Here is a 21,588-nt window from a genome sequence, read left to right on the forward strand (position 1 = left end):
GGTGATATCTAAACACAGACTGGGTAATATATTTGAAGTTGCACCTGAACCATTTTGCTGCCTTGTCTCTCCATTACAAGCTGACCTGACTCTGCTTGTAATGGGAAGACACTTATATCCATGGGTTTTTATGGCCCTCCTGTAATCCTGAAATTTGCTGCTCTACTTTGTTCATTACCATGAATCATTTAAGAGGCATATCAAGCTGTCTGCATGTTTCCTTCTGCCAGCTACATTGTGTGATGAGTGGGAACCATTTCCTTTTTTTGGTAAATTATTTTCCTTTTGCCAGCTACGTTGTTGTTAAAGCAGCCACTCGCCCATGGACCAGAAGTAGTGGTGACCATTTCATCTAGGCATCCCTCCACATCCTACCTGGAAGCTGGCTTGAAGAGTGGCATTCAGAGGTGCAACAGTTAAATTGTTCATCTGTTCCCTCAGGGTTTTATGCACAATTGCCGGTGCTGGTAAAGTGGGTTATTTCACTCTGCTGCCTTTAACTCCTCCTTTAAGGAAGTGCCCAAAGGTGGTGGTTGAGAATGTTTCCCTTCGTTTTCCCGTTTCATTCAGAACAACTTGATTCCATGCTGATGTGTGGTTCTTTGGCTGCTTGCTATTTTTTTTTTGGCACTTAATTGAAGTGGCTTTAGAACTGAACCTTCTGATGGAACTGAGAGTGTGTTGCCGTTGAGCCAAGGTAACATTGATAGCTTTTGGATTTGTAGATTCAGTTCTTTGCACATCCTGCCAATCTATGACTTGATCCCGTGAGAAGAGAAAGCTAATGCCAGTTACTTGTAGCTCAGTTCATATACTTCAGTCTATCTCCTCCCAGTGAAGATTTGAAACAGGCATTTTGGCAGTGTGTGGTCTTAAGTGGGTGACAGAAGAGAAGATGCCAATGATATGTAGCTCTCGAGGGAGAATAATTACATGCTTAACTTTGTTATCATAACTTTAGTGATGTGATTTTATTTTTAATCTTGTAGAGCTGTTTGTCGGAAGACAAGGAAATGGCAGCAGAGACTCAGACGCTCAACTTTGGACCTGAATGGTAATGTATAACCAAAGCGCTTTCTGAGAAAGGACATGTTTTGGAGCTTTTCATCCTGCCCTCATCAGGACAGAGGTTAAGAAATACCCAAGTAAAAGGATGATTTGGAGGTGCCATTGTTGGACTGGGGTGGACAAGGTTAAAAATCTCACAACACCTGGTTATAGTCGAATAGGTTTATTTGGAAGCACTAGCTTTCAGAGCTCTGCTCCTTTATCAGATGGGCAGCTAGTGCTTCCAAATAAACCTGTTTGACTTTAACCTGGTATTACACTTATACTGTGAGAATAAAATGCTGATTGTTTAAATTCTAGCTGCAAATTCTTTAAACAAAGCTTAGCAATTAACTGTCATCATAATTACTGGTGCGCACTCCATGATGACACCTCTACCAACCGGAGTCCAACTTGCCAGTCAACCTGCAGTTCTCTTGTAAAATATGTGTAAAATATAACTATCTACTTACTTTGTGTGATAATTGAGTGTTCATGAAGTTTGTAGGATACTGGGGACTTGGCTTTTTGCATTTATTTGAGATGTGAGATGCTCACTTCTATTGTACCTTGGACCTTTTGCACTTCATTTCAGTGGAGTTCAGCTTCAGTGAAAATTACTAGCAATCTCTTAAACAGACTACGCTGTAGTTGTACAAACTAATGCAGTACCAAAAATTAAAATGCTCTTCCCCATCAATGGATTGTCTTGCTTGAGTTAATCAGTACACCTTCCATTAACCATTTTGCAGTCTAACATAGTGCAGATGCTGCTATACCTTTGTGTTGTATCTCTCCAGCTTTATGTAGAATCACCTAATTTAACTCCTTCAAAAACAGTTCACTTGAGCCATTAAAATTTAGCCGATGGAATCTTTCAGCAAAGGGGAGGCCATTCAACCCATTGTGCCTGCGCTGGCTCAGTCCTATTTAATTCTGGTCCCAGCTATGAGCTATTCTTCCTGATCAGTGCTTATCAGCTCAGGAAGGAGAAATCTGGGTGTCATTAAAATGTTGCTGTGGGAGAATGGAACTAGCCCTTGAGCAGAACTCTGGCCTGTATTAGTTTGTAAAAAAAAATGTGGTATGGGTAAGTGCAGAGTGCTATATAAATGTGTTTAGATTCACTACGCTATCATTCAGTTTTTTTTCTTAGCTGTGTGTATTGGCTACTGATATATCCCAGCACATTTATTGCATCACACACCCTGTTCCAGGAAGGACTTTGGTTTAATTCCTGTTTATAGCTTTGTATATTAATTTTAAACTAATTTTATTGAAGTGAATTGACTATCGAATGAATTGTATTCTCTCATTACAGGCTTCGTGCATTGTCCAGTGGTGGAAGCATTGCATCCCCACCTCCTTCACCTGCATTGCCAAAATACAAATTAGCAGATTATCGATATGGGAGAGAGGAAATGCTAGCACTTTATATGAAAGATAACAAGGTACTTTTAACAAGCCTAACCAGTTGAGTTTTCCTTTGCATTCTGCCTGTACTTTTCTGTAACTTGGTGACATTTATCAGTTCAGGAATGTTTCTGAATTGGAGAATACAAGCTGAATTGTGTTTGGCTGTGATGTGCTGATTTTTTTTGACAGTCTGTTGTGTGCTCGTTATTTTGCATGACAATTCTTTGCCATTTGTAGTGACTGCTCACAGCCAGGAAGGGTAAGAACGATAGAGTTAGGTGAGGAAAGAAGATGATTTCTGAGCGTGCAGAGAGGCATGAAATTGTGGGGGAGCTGTCTGGAGTCAGTCATGAAGAGTGATTGTACTACTGTCTGATTATCTGAGGATCAGTGCCTCCCTGTTTACTTTTGGGTGTGATATTTGCTTTCTGTTAGATTTTTTTTAATTGAAAACTTTAGGTTCCTTGAACAAAAAAAACTATTGTTTGACCTTTTGAGTTTGAGTAGTTGCCCAACAGCACTTGAGTTTGGATGTTGGGTATTTCAGTAGCAGGAGTGGGCATGTTTGGATGTGAATGTACTCTCTGTTTGCAACTCGGTGCGAGAACACAATGGTGTAAATGAGTGAAACTGAAGTGGGACTTGGTGAACTTTTGTTAGTGAACAACACTGATTTAGTTTGGCATGGAGGCATTCCATTTGTGCAACTGGAGTATGGTGAGGAAACTAAAGTTAGATTCAAATCCAGAGTACTTAGGTTATTGGAGTTGGGCAACATGACTGTGTCCAAGGATGAGTAAGTTACCCTTTGATACTGACAGATGTCTGGCAAAATAGGTTTAAGTGGTGCTAGATGTAAAACTGTTCAGCCAGCTGGTTGAAGTAGTTAAGCTGACTACTATGGAAGAATCTGAAGGAGGGTGCGGACTCTGGTGATAGTGGCACTCTCCATAATCTGGGTCTGTGGTTGCTAATGGAAAGTAAGATTTATGGAGTGAGAATTCATGAGTGGAAGCTATCCATTGCATTAGTCAGATACCCTTGAAATATTCAGTTACAGTCCTTGGAGCCCCAGAGAAAGAAATGGAAAAGTTTTGTTGGGATAATTATTTGTGGTAGAGGTTCATTGGTGGTCTGGTAAGCTTTGGTATATGTAGGCTTCTGAATGTATCATTTTAGTTCCTAAACTTAGTAATGCAAAATAGCCATCAGTTATTGTTTCCCATCTCCCTCTTCAGTTTTGTTTCCTCCTTTGTCCCAAGCCACAAAAAAGTTAGCAACTCACTGTTACCAAACTTCTTCATTTGCTGCCTTGCTTAGAATTTAAGAAATAGGGGCAGAGTAGGCAATTTGATCCTTCAAGTTTACATTCATTAGGATCACAGTTAATCTAAAATCGATTTTCCTGCTTGCCCTATTAACCCACTCCCATTCCATAACAACTGACTCTCTTGGAGATTGACGTTCAGTTTGACTGGTCTTTGAATATATTCTGCAACCCAGCCTCCAGATTTCCAAATGCTAGCCACCCTCTTAGCTGTCTTGAGCTCCACCTGAAATTGGAAGTGGTGTCCAGGTTCTCGACTTCTCCAGAGAATAAATATGCCTTCTCTCTTTATCCCATCAACCCCCCTCAGAATCTTGAAAGATTGATCTGCAGCCCTGCTTTCAGTAAATAGTTGAGAATATTGACAGATCAACAGTACATGGGACATTACAAAACCTTCGAGCAGTGGACCCATAACCAATAGCTCTAAGTTCAGTGACTAGAGAAATCCAGTGCACGTGCTGAGACCTGTTCTTGGTTTTATTTTGTCAGGTTCCTGAAGAGCTGTCGGACAAAGAATTTCTGGCTGTCTTACAAGATGAGCCGCTTCTGCCCTTAGCACTTGTACCTCTTACAGAGGAAGAGCAGGTGGGTTGAGTTAATGTGTTTTGTTTAAAACCTGCAAATACTGCTGGATGCAGTGTGTAAACATGTAGTTTTTCTTTGATATACTGTCAGCTGGATTCGTTCAAGGTCTCATGCTCTTGTGGACTCAAAGTGGGCCACCGCTGATAAGCTTCAACTAAAAATATAACAGTGGCCATGAGAGTAAATATTTTGCAGTTGCTTCCCCTGTCTCCGCATAGTCTGCAGGGAAGATTAATCAGCTTTACATAGATACCACTCATTTGTTCCCGCAATAATACCGGAATATCTGCTGCATTACACTTTATTTCCTTTCCTGTTGGACCTGCACAGTGGTTAGCACTGCTGCCTCACAGCGCCAGAGACCCGGGTTCAATTCCAGCCTCAGGCGACTGACTGTGTGGAGTTTGCACATTCTCCCTGTGTCTGTGTGGGTTTCCTCCGGGTGCTCCGGTTTCCTCCCAGAGTCCAAAAATGTGCAGGTTAGGTGAATTGGCCATGCTAAATTGCCCGTAGTGTTAGGTGAAGGGGTAAAGGTAGGGGTGTGGGTGGGTTGTGCTTCGGCGGGTCGGTGTGGACTTGTTGGGCCGAAGGGCCTGTTTCCACAATGTAAGTAATCTAATCTAAAAAAAAATTCAGGACTTTTCCTGGCTTTGTTATGCATTTAAAAATTGAAATTTCTAGACTAGTAGTTGCTATCTGGGTCTTTGCAAGAAATCACTCTCTTATGTAGTTGCAGTGCTGCTCTGGAAGGAGGGAATTGCGTTATCCATCCTCAAGTTGACTTTTTATGTTGCTATCAGAAATCCAATCTGTCTGTGGCTGCAAGGAGGCAGTACACTCATTAGATGCAGCAGTTAGGATAGTGTGGCCAAAGGGAATTGGCGCTCCTTCTGCCCCTTTGGGTCACTGCATACTTGTTCAATTCAAGACCTTATTTACTGCAGGAGATATAGCTGTTGAAATGTGGAGTGAATTTGGGTGCTATCTTAAAATGCACTTGTTTACTATGACAACAGCAATCTGTATTCATGTAGCCACTCCAGTATAGAATATCCCAAAGTGCTTTGTAGGGACAAGATTTTATTGTCATAAAGTGTGATATTGTAGATGGAGAGAGGGAGGCTTTAAGGAGCATCTTGAAGATGAAGAGCAGCCGGAATATTTTAGAGTAGGAATTATAGATCTTCGGACTGCAGGAGCTGTCTCTCTCATTGGAATGATTAAAATCAGGGCATTTTAGAAGGCTAGAATTGGAGCTAGGCAAAGATCTTGAGGTTGTGAAGTTCAAGGGGGTTAGAGATCAGGTGGTGTTAGAGAGGAATTTGAACACAATTACTTTGGCTAGATCAAAAGCTTTAATTCTAATGTTTCAGTTGCAGGTGATGGATTAAATGGGACTTGCAAGTGAGGGCAAGTCTGAAGGTTGGTCACTTTATGGAGGGTGGAGGCAATCCTGTATGCATAAATTTTTGCCATTTTTGTTTGTTCCTCATTGACCACAGCAGCTGTTCCCATGGGCTTTAAATACAGCTACTAATTTAAAGCAATTGTTGAATTATAGTTCATCATAGTGTGAAACATTCAGAGTTTAAAATATTGTCTGAGCAGCTTCACCTCCGCTTAGGAAAAAGGTGGATGGATCTTGGGATCCAGCAGAGAAAACTTTTACACAAATCACTTGTTGAGACAGCTGGGCAAGAAAGTGGGACTGCTGGACAGACATGAATGTGTCATAACAGCCTTGACATTGTTGCAAGGAAGAGCTGTCTTTTTTTAAAATTTACCTTAAACTGAAAATCCTGTCTTTTTGTTTGTTTCTGCATAGAGAAATTTTTCTATGTCCGTGAACAGCTCTGCAGTGATGAGGTTGATGGGGCGGGGAGGAGGAGCCCCATCGGCAGGGGTTGTCAGAGGCCGAGGCAGTGCAAGAGGCCGAGGTAAGAAACCAGGACTGCAGCATGTACAAGTTGTGATCTCGCAGAGAAGCAGAAGGGATGCAAGAGTAGGCCATGTAGCCTCTTGAACCTGCTCAACCCTACAACAAAATCATGGTAGAGCCACCCCACGTCCAGTTCACTGCCCTATCTCCATAGATCGCTTTATTCCCAAATAGCAGTGCTGTTTGTTATTGGATGCTGCCTGGCTGTCTCTTATATTGTGGTTACTCTCCTACTCAGGCCGCAGGAGGACATGGGTATGCAGATTAACTGTGTTATCTTGGAGAAAAAGTCTGACTGTCTAAACTGAACTCTGTATAATCCACCACCTGGCAGTCATCCACCCCCTGTCCAACTTCTGTACCATACATATCAAAAAAATAAACCGAACAGCTTTATGCTGAATACACATTCATTGTTTGCGTTTAATGGTTTTTACAATCAACACAAGTCTTCCGCCTTATAAAATGTCCCTCACAGTACTAGCTTGACGGGTCCTCTTCATCCCGTTGTAATCTTTTTTGTAAAATCTTGTTTCACATACATAAGTGATGTGTATCCTCTCCACATGGTCCTGACACTTCATTTGGTGGCCAAATTATCAAATTCACTTCTTTTCTAAAATGAAAAGCTTCATGAATAAGGACGTGTAATCTCAAATGAAAGTTGTCAATAACCAGTTCCACCTACACTTTCACATGGTATATTCCAATGCACTATAACTAACTGAGTTATTCCTATTCGATTTGTCACTTTCCTGTCATTCTAAGTGACCATTCCCATTAATTACTGTTCTGTCTAATTCAGGAGTTCTAGGCGAACCTTGCATGTTTTCATAATATCTTTAAAACAAAACTCTGATTGCTTTCTGGCTGTAGACATTACCAAACTTGTTGGTTCTTTGTTACCAAAAGTGCATGCAATTTTTTTCAAAAGTAATCTGTTAGATCACACTTGGCATTCTTTTCCTTTTAATATTATCCAAAATACAGACATGGCAGCCACACTCTATTCCCCTTATTTCTAAGTTGTGCCCCTAGATTTAGACTCCCAAACCAGGGTAAATTTCTTACTTGCATCAACCCTGCGTATCTCTATTTTGTAAGTTTCAAAGAATTCGCCTCTGTTCGAAACTCTGGAGAGTAATGGCCCAGTTAGGCCAAGCTCTCTTAATAGGTCAGTTCTACCATCTTTAGAACAAGACTGATGAACCTTCCTTGCACAGCCTCTGTGGCAATAATATCATTCCTGAGTTAATGAGACCAAAACTACACACTACTCCAGGTGTGATCTAACCAAGCTCTTGTGCAACTGAAGCAATACATCATTAATCTTGTATTCTGATTCCCCAGTCCTCCACTAAACAGAGCAATTTCTTTCAATCTACTTCATCCAGATCCCTTGAGTTTTGATCAGATTCAGGAAATTGTTTTGCAGCATGTGTTATTTCACACTTTTTTTTGTTCCCTTGTCCCTTTACCCGACAGGTCGAGGAAGGGGTGAAAGTGGTTACTACCAAAGAAGTTTCGAAGACGGTGAAGGGGGTTTTGGCCGTGGGGCACGTGAAATGCTGCGAAGTCAAAGTTGGGAAGAAAGGTAATTGCAACAGGTGTTACGTGCAATTGGACAGAGGCCTGGGGAGGTTGACTATGGCTAAGAGGTTTTTACGAGGTGGTTGATGGTCCTCCATCCTGTGTTCTTTAACTGTTCAAGTTGAAACGTTGTTGTGAATGCTATTGAAAATTAATGCGTTTAAAGCTATATTTACCCTGGTACTGAATTAAAATCTTTCCTGCAGGGCCAGGTACTGCAATAATGTTATGCCTTTCTCAGATCCAAGTATGAGTGCATGGAAACTGATGGCTCGGTTTACGTCAATATTTTGAAGCCATGCTGCAGAGCTGAGTTCTTAAATCACTGCGATACAAGATTGCTTGCATGGCAGCTGCTGTACAGGATCCATATCAGGAGATATGACTGATACCAAGAAAGAATCTGACGCTGTGACTTTTCTGACTCTTGTGTTCTAAGTCTACCTTGCCTTTAAGAGAATTCACCTTTAAGGACTCCACTTGCTCTGTGTGTAGTGTTGCAATTCTGCCTGCCAGATAGTCTGCTAAGAATTTGTAATTGGCACATGCTGTCATGGCTACTTGTGCTTTTCTGTTTTACAATAACTGACAGCGTTAATCAATCCCTGAGGAACATTTTAATTATTAGATCACTATCAGGAATATGGCAGCTTATTTTCAGGGGCACTGGCTGCCATATTGAAACTCCGAATGGTGAAATGGGAATTGGTTCAGGTGCAAAATGAAGGAATTGCACAAAACAGAAATCCATTAACCACTATTGGCTCAGTGGTTTCCAGAAAAGCATATGTTGCTTGCATTTTCTGATTGCCTCTCCTTAAAGGCCTAACTTTAGCCTTAGTATGGTTTCCTCGTCCCAGCAGACCTCCAGCACTCAATCCCATCGATAGCTCTTAAAGCAAGAGTCCAGTTAAGGCTTTGACCAGCTATAGATTCTCGTTGGCTATCAGTTGACAGCTTTCCAGGAGATGGATGCTCAAAAGCAGCAGAGGTTTTAATGGGTGACTCTTCCCTGTCTACCTCCCAGGCAACAGGGGCACCAATAGTGATTGCTTCGCTTGTTGCAGTGATAGAGATTAGCTAATCAGTCATGATCGATCAGGAATACTTTAACAATTGGAGGTTGGTCCCCCGCAACCGCAGATTGCGGTGGTTCACGGACTCCCAGCCCAACTGCTTGTTCTGTGGTGCTGTGGAGTCCATGTACCACATATATATTGGGTGTGGGCGTTTGCACTCCCTTTTTGATTTTCTTAAAAACTTCCTCCTCTGCTTTTGGTTGCACTTCAGTCCCACGCTCCTAATCTTCGGGCACCCGGTACGGAGGAGGGAGGGCAGGTCTGAAGACCTCCTCGTGGGTCTGCTCCTGGGCCTGGCCAAACTGGCCATAAACAGGTCCAGGCAGCGGACCGTGGAGGGAGTCATTAAGGCCGACTGCCTGCCCCTCTTCTGCGGTTACGTTAGAGCCTGGGTGTCCTTGGAGAAGGAGCGCACGGTCTCTACCACCACCCTGGAGTTGTTCAGGGAGAGTTGGGTGCCGCAGGGAGTGGAGTGCATTATTTCCCCCTCCAACTCCATTTTGATTTAGTCCCTGCCCTCCCCTTCACTGATCACACAGCATTGCCCTTTGATGTGAAGGGCATTGCTTGTCACTGGCCACCCGGGGGTTTTCCTATCTTCCTGGTGGTGGAAATTGAATAAAGATTTGTGCACTTTGTGTCTCTCACTGTGTCTCTCATCTGCATGCACACACACAACATGGGTGCTGGGGAAAAAATAAGCACTACCGCAGTTAGGCGATAGTGTGAGGGTTAATTAAAAGAAAAGGGAAAAAAAAATTTTAAAAAAAGAACAGGGGTGTTAGAAAAAAAAAGAAAAAAATCACAATTGGAGGAGCCTCAACAAAAAAGCCTATTGATGATAAAAGAGCCTAGTACATCAATATATTTAAAAAGCTGAAGCATTTGTAGCCATCCTCAGCTGAAGTGCTAAGTGGACAATCCATTTTGACTGAGATCTCCACCATCAGGGTTGTCAGTTGTCAGCTGATTTGATTCACCACTTGATATCAAGAAATCTGACAGGGCACATTGGGTGATGAAATGCAGACTGGGTGAACACTTAGGGTCGTTTTTTTGATGCTGATGGAACCCGAGCTTCCAGTTACCTGCCACTTCATCTCACCATATTCTCTTGCCAGTATTCCCATCGTAGGCCTATTGCAATGTTCCATCAAGCCTCATCGCCAGCTCGAAGAACGCCATTTCATTTTCTGTCTGGGGACCCTGCAATCTCTAGGACTCAATATCAACTTCAGTAATTTCAGTAATTCCACCTTTCCACATTTTTTAAACCAACCCCACATCCTGTCATATTACGTCATGGGTTGTTTTTAGAACAATCATCCATTCCCGCATACTCAAGGCACATTATCAGATTCCGTGGGTTGCATTTAGTACAGCTAATGCATTTTCCCTGCTCTTAGCTGTTCTTATCACTGAAGTTTCTGACCAGACTTCTGTCCTGGTTTACTATCTCATAATCTTTGTCCACCTTCTCCTTTTTCATATCTCCCTCTTTCCCTCTCTTCAGTGTAAATATCACTTTAACTCTGAAAATCTTGACTTTTTTTTCCACACGTCTTGCCAGACCTGCTGAGTTTCTAGAGCAGTTTTTTTTTCAGACCTCCACAGTTCTTTATTTTATACTTTAACAAATCTTGCAGGATTGCAAAACAATGGAGCCTCAAGGTAAATAATCTAAACTAACCAGAAGTCTATTAGTGCTGCACAAGAAACAATTACCGTAAAGCCACTATTCAAAAGCTGCTTTTGAAAGAAGTTACCCTAGCTGCAGAAATGCTTAAAAGTTAATTATTAATTTCAGACACAGAAAAATCCACCAATTATTTTTATTTTAAAAAAGCAGAACCTAAACTCAACAAATAACATTCGCAATTATCTGCATGAATCCCACAGCTCTCACTACGATATGTGGTTGCTCCATACTTTTGTATGGCCAGCTGGGAGTGCGAGTATGGTGAGCAATACTAAATGGTCATATGGCAGTCTTTTCATTCTTGATGTTTCTCTACTTTTGGGTGTTTGTTTTCCAACTGCCAATTCTTTGTTTCCCACAGGGGTGACAGAAGGTTTGAGAAGCCTGGGCGTCGAGATGGAGGTATGGTTTGAGCTTTAGTGGAAATAAGATTCATTTTGCGTTCTCTCTGGAACCCAGAGTGATTAAGACTGCGTTTTTACAAGTTGCGAAGAAACTTTATGCACTCATCAGTTATTAGGGAAACTCATTTTCAGAATAATCCAGATGCATCAACATAGAGTCAGAGAGATGTACAGCATGGAAACAGACCCTTCGGTCCAATCCGTCCATGTGAACCAGATATCCCAACCCAATCTACTCCCACCTGCCAGCACCTTTCCCATATCCCTCCAAACCCTTCCTATTCATATACCCAGCCAAATGCCTCTTAAATGTTGCAATTGTACCAGCCTCCACCACTTCCTCTGGCAGCTCATTCCATACACGTACCACCCTCTGTTTGAAAAAGTTGCCCCTTAGGTCTCTTTTATATCTTTCCCCTCTCACCCTAAAGCTATGCTCTCTGGTTCTGGACTTTCCCACCGCAGGGAAAAGACGTTGCCTATTTATCCTATCCTTGCCCCTCATAATTTTGTAAACCTCTATAAGGTGAAATTTCAATGTTAACGTTAAATGCAGACTCTTTTGGCTGAGCAAGTTATGAGTCTGGCTGGGCAGGTTGAAAGTCTGACTTTATCATCTTTCTTTCTCCTCCCTTCCAACATTTTTTCTCCTCTTCCTCCTCCTCCTCCTCCTTCCTTTTTCTCCTCCTCTTTCCTTTAAGTACGGGTAGGGTTTGAGGAAGTAGCTCCCACGTCGCGCAAACAGGATTTTGCACGTTCTGACAGCGAGAACTGGCGAGCCATTAGAGAAGAACAAAACGGTGAGGAGGACGACGGAGGCTGGAGGACAGCTGGAGCAAGAAGAGAAGGCGAGAGGTGGCGGCCCCCAAGTCCAGGTACCACAGATGGCCCATTTCCAACTTGTGCCAGATAGTTTTAGAGTACCTTTTACAGTGTTTGATGTCGCAGGGGGGCATTTATAGCAGGATTCGCTGTCGAATTAAGGACTAGGATGGGCAGAGGGTTCTAATTATAGGTCATAAGTTCAGGGTAAGGAACAAGTAAAAACATCTGGCCATTATATTACCTAAAGGCAGTCATTAGGAAGGTGTACAGACCAGGTGCTTAACTGACATAGCTGAAACATCATTTGAAATAATAACTGGGGGAGGCAATGACATGTGTAACCAGACATTTGAAGAATTGTGATTGACAAAGGCTTCACTGGAGGATTTGAACGTGATTAAAACTAGTAAAGTGAAAACATTTAAAATGCCTTTGTTTGAAGCACAGCGCTAAGAATTATGAAGACAAACTTGAATGAAAAAGAGCTGGTTAAACTGCTTTGAATTTAAAATTACCTGGAAAGTAAAGACCAAGGAAAAGCTGCAAAGATTTGAAGTCACTGACTTTTCTATGCAGGGAATCATGGTGGCAAAGATGTGGAATTGGCTATTATTTGTTAACCGTATCCTTTAGTTATACAGAATTTCCCCCGTATCTGAGGGTTATACGTTCCAAACCGTGGTTAGTAGTGGGCAGCCCATGGTCCCTGGTTATGGAATGTTCCATGTTCCTATTTTCAGGCTGCAGTAAATGGCACATAACTGAAACCATAGAAGCCAATTCTGCGGATATGGGGACTCCACTGTGTGTTGGGGTAGTTTTGGCTTCAAGATAGGACAGCATAATAAATTCATCAGTCTGTGCAGAATTGATGCTGTAGGTTTAAATAACCTTGGAATGAATTAAAGTACATGAATAAAGAATAGGTACCTATGTTCTCGGCGCAGTTGATAGGTACACCGCATCTGTAACAAAAGTGGATAGTACTGGAGGCTGACAGAGGATTTTTGAAATTGTTGGAACCGTAGAGAGTTAGTTTTCCAGAACTGATTTGCATAGCATTAAAAGTTTGTGGCTTTATGATAGGAAGCCATACCTAAATAAAGAGCATATTTGATTATATAGCTAATGCCATGTCTGGGGTAAGAGCGCAAGCATGTCTAACTTGCAGGTCTTCTGATTAGGTGCCTCATGCAACTCTTTCCTCATGGGAAGTTGCCCGATGATGTATTTGTCACAAAGAAGGATTGAGTCATGACTGGATAATCGGAAACATAAAGGTCCCTGTAAACTTGCAGGTTTTAGGTTTTTTGTTAAATGGAGAATATGACCAACATTGGGAAGAAAAAAAAGCTTTTATTGCTCCTGAGAATGTGACTGAGCTTCAGTCCTGTGCTGCTGCAGTCCACTGTGCTGTTGGGACGGAGTTGGAAGCTGCTTAATTCCAAACCAGGGTAGTGTCAAACTTTCAAGATGGAGTTACAGGTTGGAAGGTCCCAAAGAAAGTTAATGTGATGAGTTCATTTGGTTGGATGCCCAGATGAAATTAGCCCTTCTCCATCCAGCACTATCACTAGTTACTTCAAAGGGGGAGGTGTTGTGTAGGTGCATCAGATCCTTCTATCTTGGGTAATGTGCAGAAGAAGGGCAAGCTTTTCAACTCTATAAAGCATTCTGTATGTATAAGTTTAGAAACCCACTCTGGGATTTGACGGGACAAACTCAAAGATTTTTCTGTCTTGGATTCTATTGTGCCAACTGTAATGCTAGAGACTGGCACTAAATACCATGAGATCTTGTAGCGCTTTTCAGTTGAGAGGCTGATATGCGTCCTTACCATTTTGTGTGTGTGTGTGTGTGTGTGTGTGTGTGTGTGTGTCCCCATTCTCAACCTTATCCGCTTATTGCAGATGGTCCTCGCTCAGCAGGCTGGAGGGACCATGCTGATCGGCGGCGAAGGTTTGACTTTGACTTCCGGGAGCGAGATGAGGAGCGTACCTACAGAAGGGGAAGAACTGGTAGTGGAAGCTATGAGGATGAGAAGGATAATTTACCTGAGTGGTGCCTAGAAGATGCAGAAGAGGAAATGGGGACATTTGATTCATCTGGGGCTTTCATGTCATTGAAGGTACAGAATGTTTGGCTGTTGAAGTGGGATGGTAGAAAAATGAGTGACTGTTGCAGATGTTTCTCTGTACATGTGCTGTAGGCAATATTTTCTCATCCCTCCAGGGTTTCAATAGATAAATGTGATTAATTCTGTTGAATGACACCTCTGTACCCCTCCCTCGAAATCTGGCGGCCCTGACTTTTGCTGGTGTGTTTTCCTACGGGTGCTCCAAGTTTTTTGATTCATTCGGAGTGCGGGCTTTGGATTTATTGCCCATCCCTTTCAGAGTCAACCGTATTACTGTGGGTCAGGGGCCTTAAGTAAAATTGAGAGATTAGGTAAGGGTGGCAGATTTTCTTCCTCACATCGCAGCTGAATCTTTACGCCAATTCGCCAATCATCGTTAGACTCTTAATTCTCAATTTCTGTTGAATTTAATTCCACTATGGCAGATATTAGGATTTTGGGCCCAGGGACCAGAGCATTACCTCGGTCACTTTTCAATTCCAAATTTATTAATTGAATTTAATTTCTGTCACTGATCTTTGAACTAGTGCATTAAGCAGCTTTGACTTTCGATTTGCTTGTATAGTGATATTGCCACTATGCTATTATCTCCTAGTGGCTTGTCCAAGCAGTCCCGGGTGGATAGAAACTAATGGACTGATCACTGTTCTGCCATCACCCGGGGCCATTTTTGTACGTGTGCACAGGAGCCCTAGTTAATTCACACACCATTAACATTCTCTTGTACAGTGACAACTGTCAGTGTTTAGTGACAACTGTCAGTGTCTTGAGCTGAGATGAGCTAACTCCAGTGCAGAGTTTGAATGTCAAAAGGGACATTTGGTCTTTTGGTGAGAGGACAGAAAGTTCACCATATTGCTAGTGGGGCTAATAGGATTTAATTATAAGGATAGGTTGCATCTGATCAGATGCCCAAGGATCTCTTACTCCTAATTCATAAGCCTATTGACTGTTTCTATTCCTTTGTATTGAGAAAAATGAGATGTTTCTAATTGGAATTTATTGGGTTCATGGGGAGGAAGCTATTTTCTTCATTGGGAGGAGTCCGGAGGAAGGGAGGACAGAATCATCAGAATAGAGCATTCGGAGTGATGACAGGAATCATTTCCTCGTTTGAACGGGAAATATGAAAGTCTTCCCCAAAAGGTTGTCTCAGTCATTTGAAAATCTCAGGACTAAGGAATTACATTCGGCAAGGATATTCGTATTGCAGAATCCGTCCATTTTGATAGAGTTAAAATGCAGATCAGAGGGGCTGAATGGCCTCATATTTGTCAAGCTCTGTGATGCTCTGAGTAAAGCATTAATAAAGCCCTCATTATTTTGCAGACTAGTTGAGGTGAGTAGCGTTAGTGCATTTAAACAGAAGCTAGTGAACATACATGAAGAAAGGAAACGTGAGATGTGTTAAGGTAGAAGAGGCCCATGTTCAGTGCAGACACCAGCTCAGACTCACTGGGCTTAATGACCTGTTTCTGTCATGTAATTGCTATTTAATGTAGTTCTTGTAGCTTTTTGCAAAGCACCCATCCGGTTTCTTATGCTGTTTTCCTAGCTAATTCTTAATTGCTGTGTTAAACAGAAAGGTTCCAAAGAACCAATTCCTGAAGAGCAGGAGCTTGAATTTCGAGGAGTAGATGAATTGGATGAACGACCAGAAAATGAATATGATATGGAATTCTATAAAGAACCTGATAGAACAGAAAACGAGGATGCAGGTAACCAAACGAATACATGCTCAACAGTTCAAGGCATCCAGCATCATTGTTGTAGATCAGTGATTCAATTTGTGCTTAAGATTCTCTCGTGCTTCAAGATTTTCTCACTGCAAGCAGCCCCTTTACAACAATATTTTTTTCCCCATTTTCCCTTGGCCCTGCTCCTCACTTGTGAGCCAAATGCAGCCACTTAACAACAGAGTTGGGGGGGGGAAGCGTGGAGACATTGGAGATAGATGTCTGTCTCTCCCACCCGCTGAGGATGGTGTTGATGCAGATAGGACAGCACTGAAACAGCCCTGGTAACCAAGTCAGCAGTAAATATATTGGTTTACAGCAAGATGCCTGCACTGCCGGGACAATCATCTTTGTCCAGCAAACCGAAAGAATGAACTCGTGCTCCAAATTAGTGTTGGAAGTGTGCTGAGGGCACCAAGTGGCAGTACAGGGAATAGATTTCCTATGCCCTGAACCTTAAGTAGTCCAGTGTTTTGATGAAATCGTCATCATGAGGATTTTGTCCACTTTTTTTTACATCATCTTCAGCAGCCCCCATGTCCACCACCCTCCAATCAATCTCTCCATGATCCAGTTTCCTGTTCATGTGCATTGTTTTTGGAAGGGAGATTTTTGACCTGGCACCATCTCCAAATGATCAAGTGGGTGAGATGAGATGGTAATGGCAGGCCAATTGATTGCAGTGAGTGTAACGGTTGACCTGTCTTAACCCCTGGTGTGCATCTTTCAGCAGAAGTCACACTACAGCTCATTCATGACTTGGAGTCATAGCGTCATACAACACGGAAGTAGAACCTTCGCTAAGTCGTCCATGCCATCCCAGGTTTCCCAAACTGGATTGGTTCCAATGGCCTGTATTTGGCCCATATCCCTCTAAACATTTCCTATCCATGTACCTGTCCAAATATCTTTAAATGTTGTAATTGTACCCACCTCGCCCACTTCCTCTGGTAGCTCATTCAATAAATACACCACCCCTGTGTGAAGAAGTTGCCCCTTCGGTCCCTTTTTAAATCTTTTCCCTCTACCTTAAACTTATGCATTCTAGTTTTGGACTCCCCTACCCTGGAGGGGGGGGGGAAACCTTATCTATACCCCTCATGATTTCATAACTCTCTCTAAGATCACCTCTCAATATCCTGCAGGGAGGAAAGTCCCAGCCTATTCAGCCTCTCCTTATTTCCAGTCTCGAACATCTTTGAAAGTATTTTATGCACCCTTTCCAGTTCAGTGACATCCTTCCTGTAGCTGGGCAACCAGAATTGTACATGTTATTTCAGATGTGGATAGCAAGTAGGGATAGGAGAAAGTGAGGACTGCAGATGCTGGAGATCAGAGCTGAAAGATGTGTTGCTGGAAAAGCGCAGCAGGTCAGGCAGCGTCCAAGGAGCAGGAGAATCAACGTTTCGGGCATAAGCCCTTCAGGAATGAGGAAGGTGTGCCAAGCAGGCTAAGATAAAAGATATGGAGGAGGGACTTGGGGGATGTGCATTGGGAATGCAGTAGGTGGAAAGAGGATAAGGTGAGGGTGATAGGCCGGAGAGGGGGTGGGGGCGGAGAGGTCAGGAAGAAGATTGCAGGTCAAGAAGGTGGTGCTGAGTCCGAGGGTTGGAACTGAGATAAGGTGGGGGGAGGGGAAATGAGGAAGCTGGAGAAATCTGCATTCATCCCTTGTGGTTGGAAGGCGGAAGATGAGGCGCTCTTCCTCCAGGCATCGTGTTGCCATGGTCTGACGATGGAGGAGGCCAAGAACCTGCATGTCCTTGGCGGAGTGGGAGGGGAGTTTAAAGTGTTCAGTCATGGCGGTTTGGTTGGTTAGTGCAGGTGTCCCAGAGGTGTTCTCTGAAACGTTCCGCAGAGAGCTGGTAGGGGTAGCTAAACTGGAATGAGTGCAGAAGAAATTTACAAGGATGTTGCCTGGACTCAGTGGTCTGAGTTATAGGGAGAGGTTGAACAAGCTGGGACTTTTTTTTTTCTTTAGAGCGTAGAAGACTGAGGGGGTGGGGGACCTTTAATAGAGGTGTATAAGATCATGAGAGGCATGGATAGGGTGAATGTACTCGTCTTTTTTTCAGCATTGGGGAATCAAGAGTGAGAGGGGAAATAATAAAAGGGAACCTGAGGGGCAACATTTTTCACAGAGTGGTATGCATATGGAATAATCTGACAGAGAAAGTGATTGAGATGGATACATCATCAATGTTTAAAAAGGCATTTGGACAAATACCTGGATAGGAAAGGATTAGAAGGGTATTGGCCAGGTGCAGGGAAGTGGGGTTCGTGTGGGTGGACATTTTGGTTAGCAAGGACCAGGCTGTAGGACTCCATGACTCTAGTCCAGTTATAATATTGCTTTTGTTGTTTGCCTCATACATTTATCCCTGTCTGAAATTGACTAACGTTCAAGGACTGGCCAAGGTAGTTTTTTCTCCTTCTCCATTTTGGGGAGCTCTTCAAGTTTAATCTATGTGCCTGCTGTCCTTCAAGGGTTTTGCTCCTGAATAACCTCTTCCTTCACAGCAGACAAGACAGACCTACCAGCTGAGATTTACAATGGCAAAGTCTCGCCATCGTGCTCATCATCCTCTCCCTCAGAGTCACAGGCCCAGGAAGTGTTTCTCGCAGTACCAGAAGAGTGTGAACCCACTGTGCACAGGGCAGAACCTGATATGTCAGACTCTGCATCAGATGCTCAGGGACAGAGCAAACCTGCCGATGGTATGAAATTCTAATAATGACTAATTGTTATTGAAGTCTGTGTAAGAGCAACCTGAGGTGCTTGACACTTACGTAATCAGTGTGGAAATGTAACAATGTCAAACTGTGCACACTCACCATTGAACATTTCTTCCTTCAGATTTTAATAATATATTTTCAGCTTCTGCTGTTATCAACTAAATCTTGTTGATGCAACAAAAGAAAGCAAAAATTAAGAAGTCTCTTTCCTCCCCCCACCCCCCCTCCCCTAAAAACCATGTGTGCATTAATTGCTGTTGAAAATCCGTATTAGAATACATATTATTTGTAATGTTATTTCTCCAAGCTGCACGGTTGGGTGGCTCCACAGCAGTCAGCAACAGACAGGCCATGCGCAGTTCTGATTTAAAATGCATGCAGCAGCCATCTTGAGGGGACCACACAGTGCAGCACAGAGTCAGCTGAAGGATTGGAAGGAATTTTGTACTTTGCGCCTGATTTTGCATGTTTAATACATTTAAAAACATATCCAGTCACTTCACAAGGACCACCATTCCTTTTCCCTTTTGGCTGCTCCCAGTTTCCCCCCGCTGGCACTCCTTTTCCCTGTCACATTGACAAACAGTAAAATGGGCAGCTTTTCAGTCTTGCCGATTTGTCAAAATACTAAACTGATTCCGGGCAGGACACTGGCATCTGGAGTATGCGGGAGGTCCCAGCCAAGCACAACATGCATGCGCACCCTACACACGTTTTCCTAATGTTGAGTATTTTGTCACAATAGCAAGAGCTGTGAAACTTCCACAGGCCCCTTCCTCATTTCCTGAGGAAGAGCTGATATAGTGTCCAAACAAGAGGCCAGTCAAAAGTTAAAAGATTAGTCATCTGTTTAATATAATGTAAACATTCTGTATTACTATATAGAGAGCCAGCACAGACTAGATGGACTAAATGGCTTCCTTTGCTCCTCTGGTTCAGTGCTGTGACTTAATTTTTATAAAGGTTTTGGGCTAACCTACCCACGGATGCGGGTAGGTAAACCCAGGTCGACTTTGGAGCAAATCAACATGGTCTTGTAAATGCTTAGATGGTATTGGCACATTTCAAACAGTCCCTGCTGTGATGGTTACCTAGAGAGGAAGACTTGCATTTATTGTCATGCACAGCCACAGTTGTTTTAAGCATTTCGAAACCACTGAAATATTTTGTCTAAAGTAGTCACTGTTGTAATGGGAAACATCTCTGCCGTGATGGAATGGCAGATTGGTTATTTTGACAGTGTTTAAGGAAGGAAGGTTGGTCAGGGTGACATAGAGCCTCTGTCTCCTGTTCAGAATGGAGCTTTGGAACATTTAACATCCACTACTTCTGAGGTACATTATATAAGTGTAGATGTTGACCTCGACTTTCAGCTAAGAATTCCTTGGTTTTAATGAATAGCATACAAGTGTTGTTGCCTGACTTTTTTTGCCCCAGTTATCCTGAATTTTCCATGTTCCTTGTGCCTGTTTTGAGAGTGGAGTTGGTAGGAACAATCTGCTGATTTTTAAAAAATTATAATATCTCAAGAATATTCTCATTTAAGCTGTCAAGTAGCAGCACAGGACAGCTGTTCTCTGCTGCATTCCGAACTATGGCATTATCAGTATTGGTAGTTGTCAAGGGTTGGCTTTAATTTCTCAACCCTCTCAAAAATATTCATGTATGTAATTATTGCCTAAAATATTGGTCACAAAGACTCAACCCTTTGGCACTCACGGCAGTGCAACAGTCCCTCAGTACAACAGTGCAATGTCAGCTTAGCTGTGTGGACTAATTAAAAAGGAAACCGCCTGCATTTATATCGCAACTTCTGTGATCACTTGATGGCATTTTCAGCCAATAGCTACTATAACCAGCCCAGTCCTGGAATGCAGCACAGCCCTAGAGTGTATAAATCCTAGTTTATACTCTGGTATAGTTTCTCCCTGCAAACCTGTTGTCCATCCTTTGTTCTGAAGAAACTTTTTCTCCTTTTTAAGTTTCCAGTTTGTGAAATATTTTAATTGATAATTTTAGTAAATTGCTGCACTTGTTGAAGAGGATGATTGCTGGACTCGATGGTACTGCGTGGAAGTTGTTAGGAGTTTTCATGAAAGCATAAAATATACTGCAGAAAGGGGACTGTTAAGCCATTAAATGGATGCACGGTGGCTCAGTGGTTAGAACTGCTGCCTCACAGCACCAGGGTCCTGGTTCAATTCCAGCCTCTGGTGACTGCGTGGAGTTTGTATATTCTCCCCGTTTCTTCCGGGTGCTCCAGTTTCCTCCCACAGTCCAAAGATGTGCAGGTCAAGTGAATTGGCCATACCAAACTGCCCACAGTGTTGGGTGCATTAGTCAGAGGGAAAATGAGTCTGGGTGGGTTACTCTTCAGAGGGTCAGTGTGGACTGGTTGGGCAAAGGACCTGTTTGCACACTAGGGAATCTAATCAAATATAATCTAAATGTGCACATACTATTTGGATGCAATCTAGTTAACATTACTCGCCTAGTCTTTCCCGACCTCTGAACAACTTCTAAAATGTTTTGTTTTAAATGTGGCTCTGCCAGCACAATCTTGGAAGCAGCTATAGGAAGTGAATAAGAATGGCTGTGCTGACTGGCCCTTCTTTATTGAGGTGCAGAAAAATGCCCTGGAATTTAGAAATGACAGGGAGTACGTAAGGCTGGTAGCAGCTAGAAAGGGCATTTCAGTTGTGAGCTGTTTGTTAAAAGTGGAACAAACTAAGACAGAACCCAGACCATTTATTTATTGTCTTTCAGGTGCATTTTTAGACCTATAACTGCTATTTCTCTTCCCTCTTCCTTTTGTTTTGGGGGAATAAATTGTCCTGCGTCCTGACCTTTTGTTTTCTCTCTCGGTCATGCTTTGCTTCCCACGCAGAAGCTGTGAATCTGGGCCAACCTGCTCAGCTAAGCCCTGCAACAGTGTCCACATTATCTTCGTCCTCGCCTTCTTCCTCTCCTCCCTATCCCAGCACCGTTGCCGAATTCGCACCAGTGGACAACGATGATGACGATGGGATGAAACGTTTTGAACAGGTGAGGAGGGGGTTGAACAT

At 42.8% G+C, this 21,588-nt stretch overlaps 1 protein-coding gene across 6 annotated transcripts in view; it reads left to right on the forward strand.

Moving 5' to 3' along the window:
- Nucleotides 1-21,588, forward strand: part of LOC132835238 (GRB10-interacting GYF protein 2-like) — a 100,884-nt gene that overhangs the window by 37,060 nt on the left and 42,236 nt on the right. For 4 of the 6 annotated variants that reach the window (XM_060854615.1, XM_060854619.1, XM_060854620.1 and 1 more), the window contains 11 exons: nucleotides 990-1,054; nucleotides 2,369-2,498; nucleotides 4,283-4,378; nucleotides 6,204-6,315; nucleotides 7,803-7,911; nucleotides 11,047-11,087; nucleotides 11,791-11,964; nucleotides 13,825-14,042; nucleotides 15,634-15,769; nucleotides 18,308-18,505; nucleotides 21,411-21,568. In XM_060854615.1, the coding sequence (XP_060710598.1) occupies nucleotides 1,014-1,054; nucleotides 2,369-2,498; nucleotides 4,283-4,378; nucleotides 6,204-6,315; nucleotides 7,803-7,911; nucleotides 11,047-11,087; nucleotides 11,791-11,964; nucleotides 13,825-14,042; nucleotides 15,634-15,769; nucleotides 18,308-18,505; nucleotides 21,411-21,568 (1,413 nt within the window). In that variant the 5' untranslated portion in view covers nucleotides 990-1,013. The remainder of the gene's footprint in view (nucleotides 1-989; nucleotides 1,055-2,368; nucleotides 2,499-4,282; nucleotides 4,379-6,203; nucleotides 6,316-7,802; nucleotides 7,912-11,046; nucleotides 11,088-11,790; nucleotides 11,965-13,824; nucleotides 14,043-15,633; nucleotides 15,770-18,307; nucleotides 18,506-21,410; nucleotides 21,569-21,588) is intronic. The other 2 variants (XM_060854617.1, XM_060854618.1) reach the window with 2 other exon arrangements.

Source organism: Hemiscyllium ocellatum, chromosome 44 (assembly GCF_020745735.1).
Source record: "Hemiscyllium ocellatum isolate sHemOce1 chromosome 44, sHemOce1.pat.X.cur, whole genome shotgun sequence".
NCBI lineage: Eukaryota > Metazoa > Chordata > Chondrichthyes > Orectolobiformes > Hemiscylliidae > Hemiscyllium > Hemiscyllium ocellatum.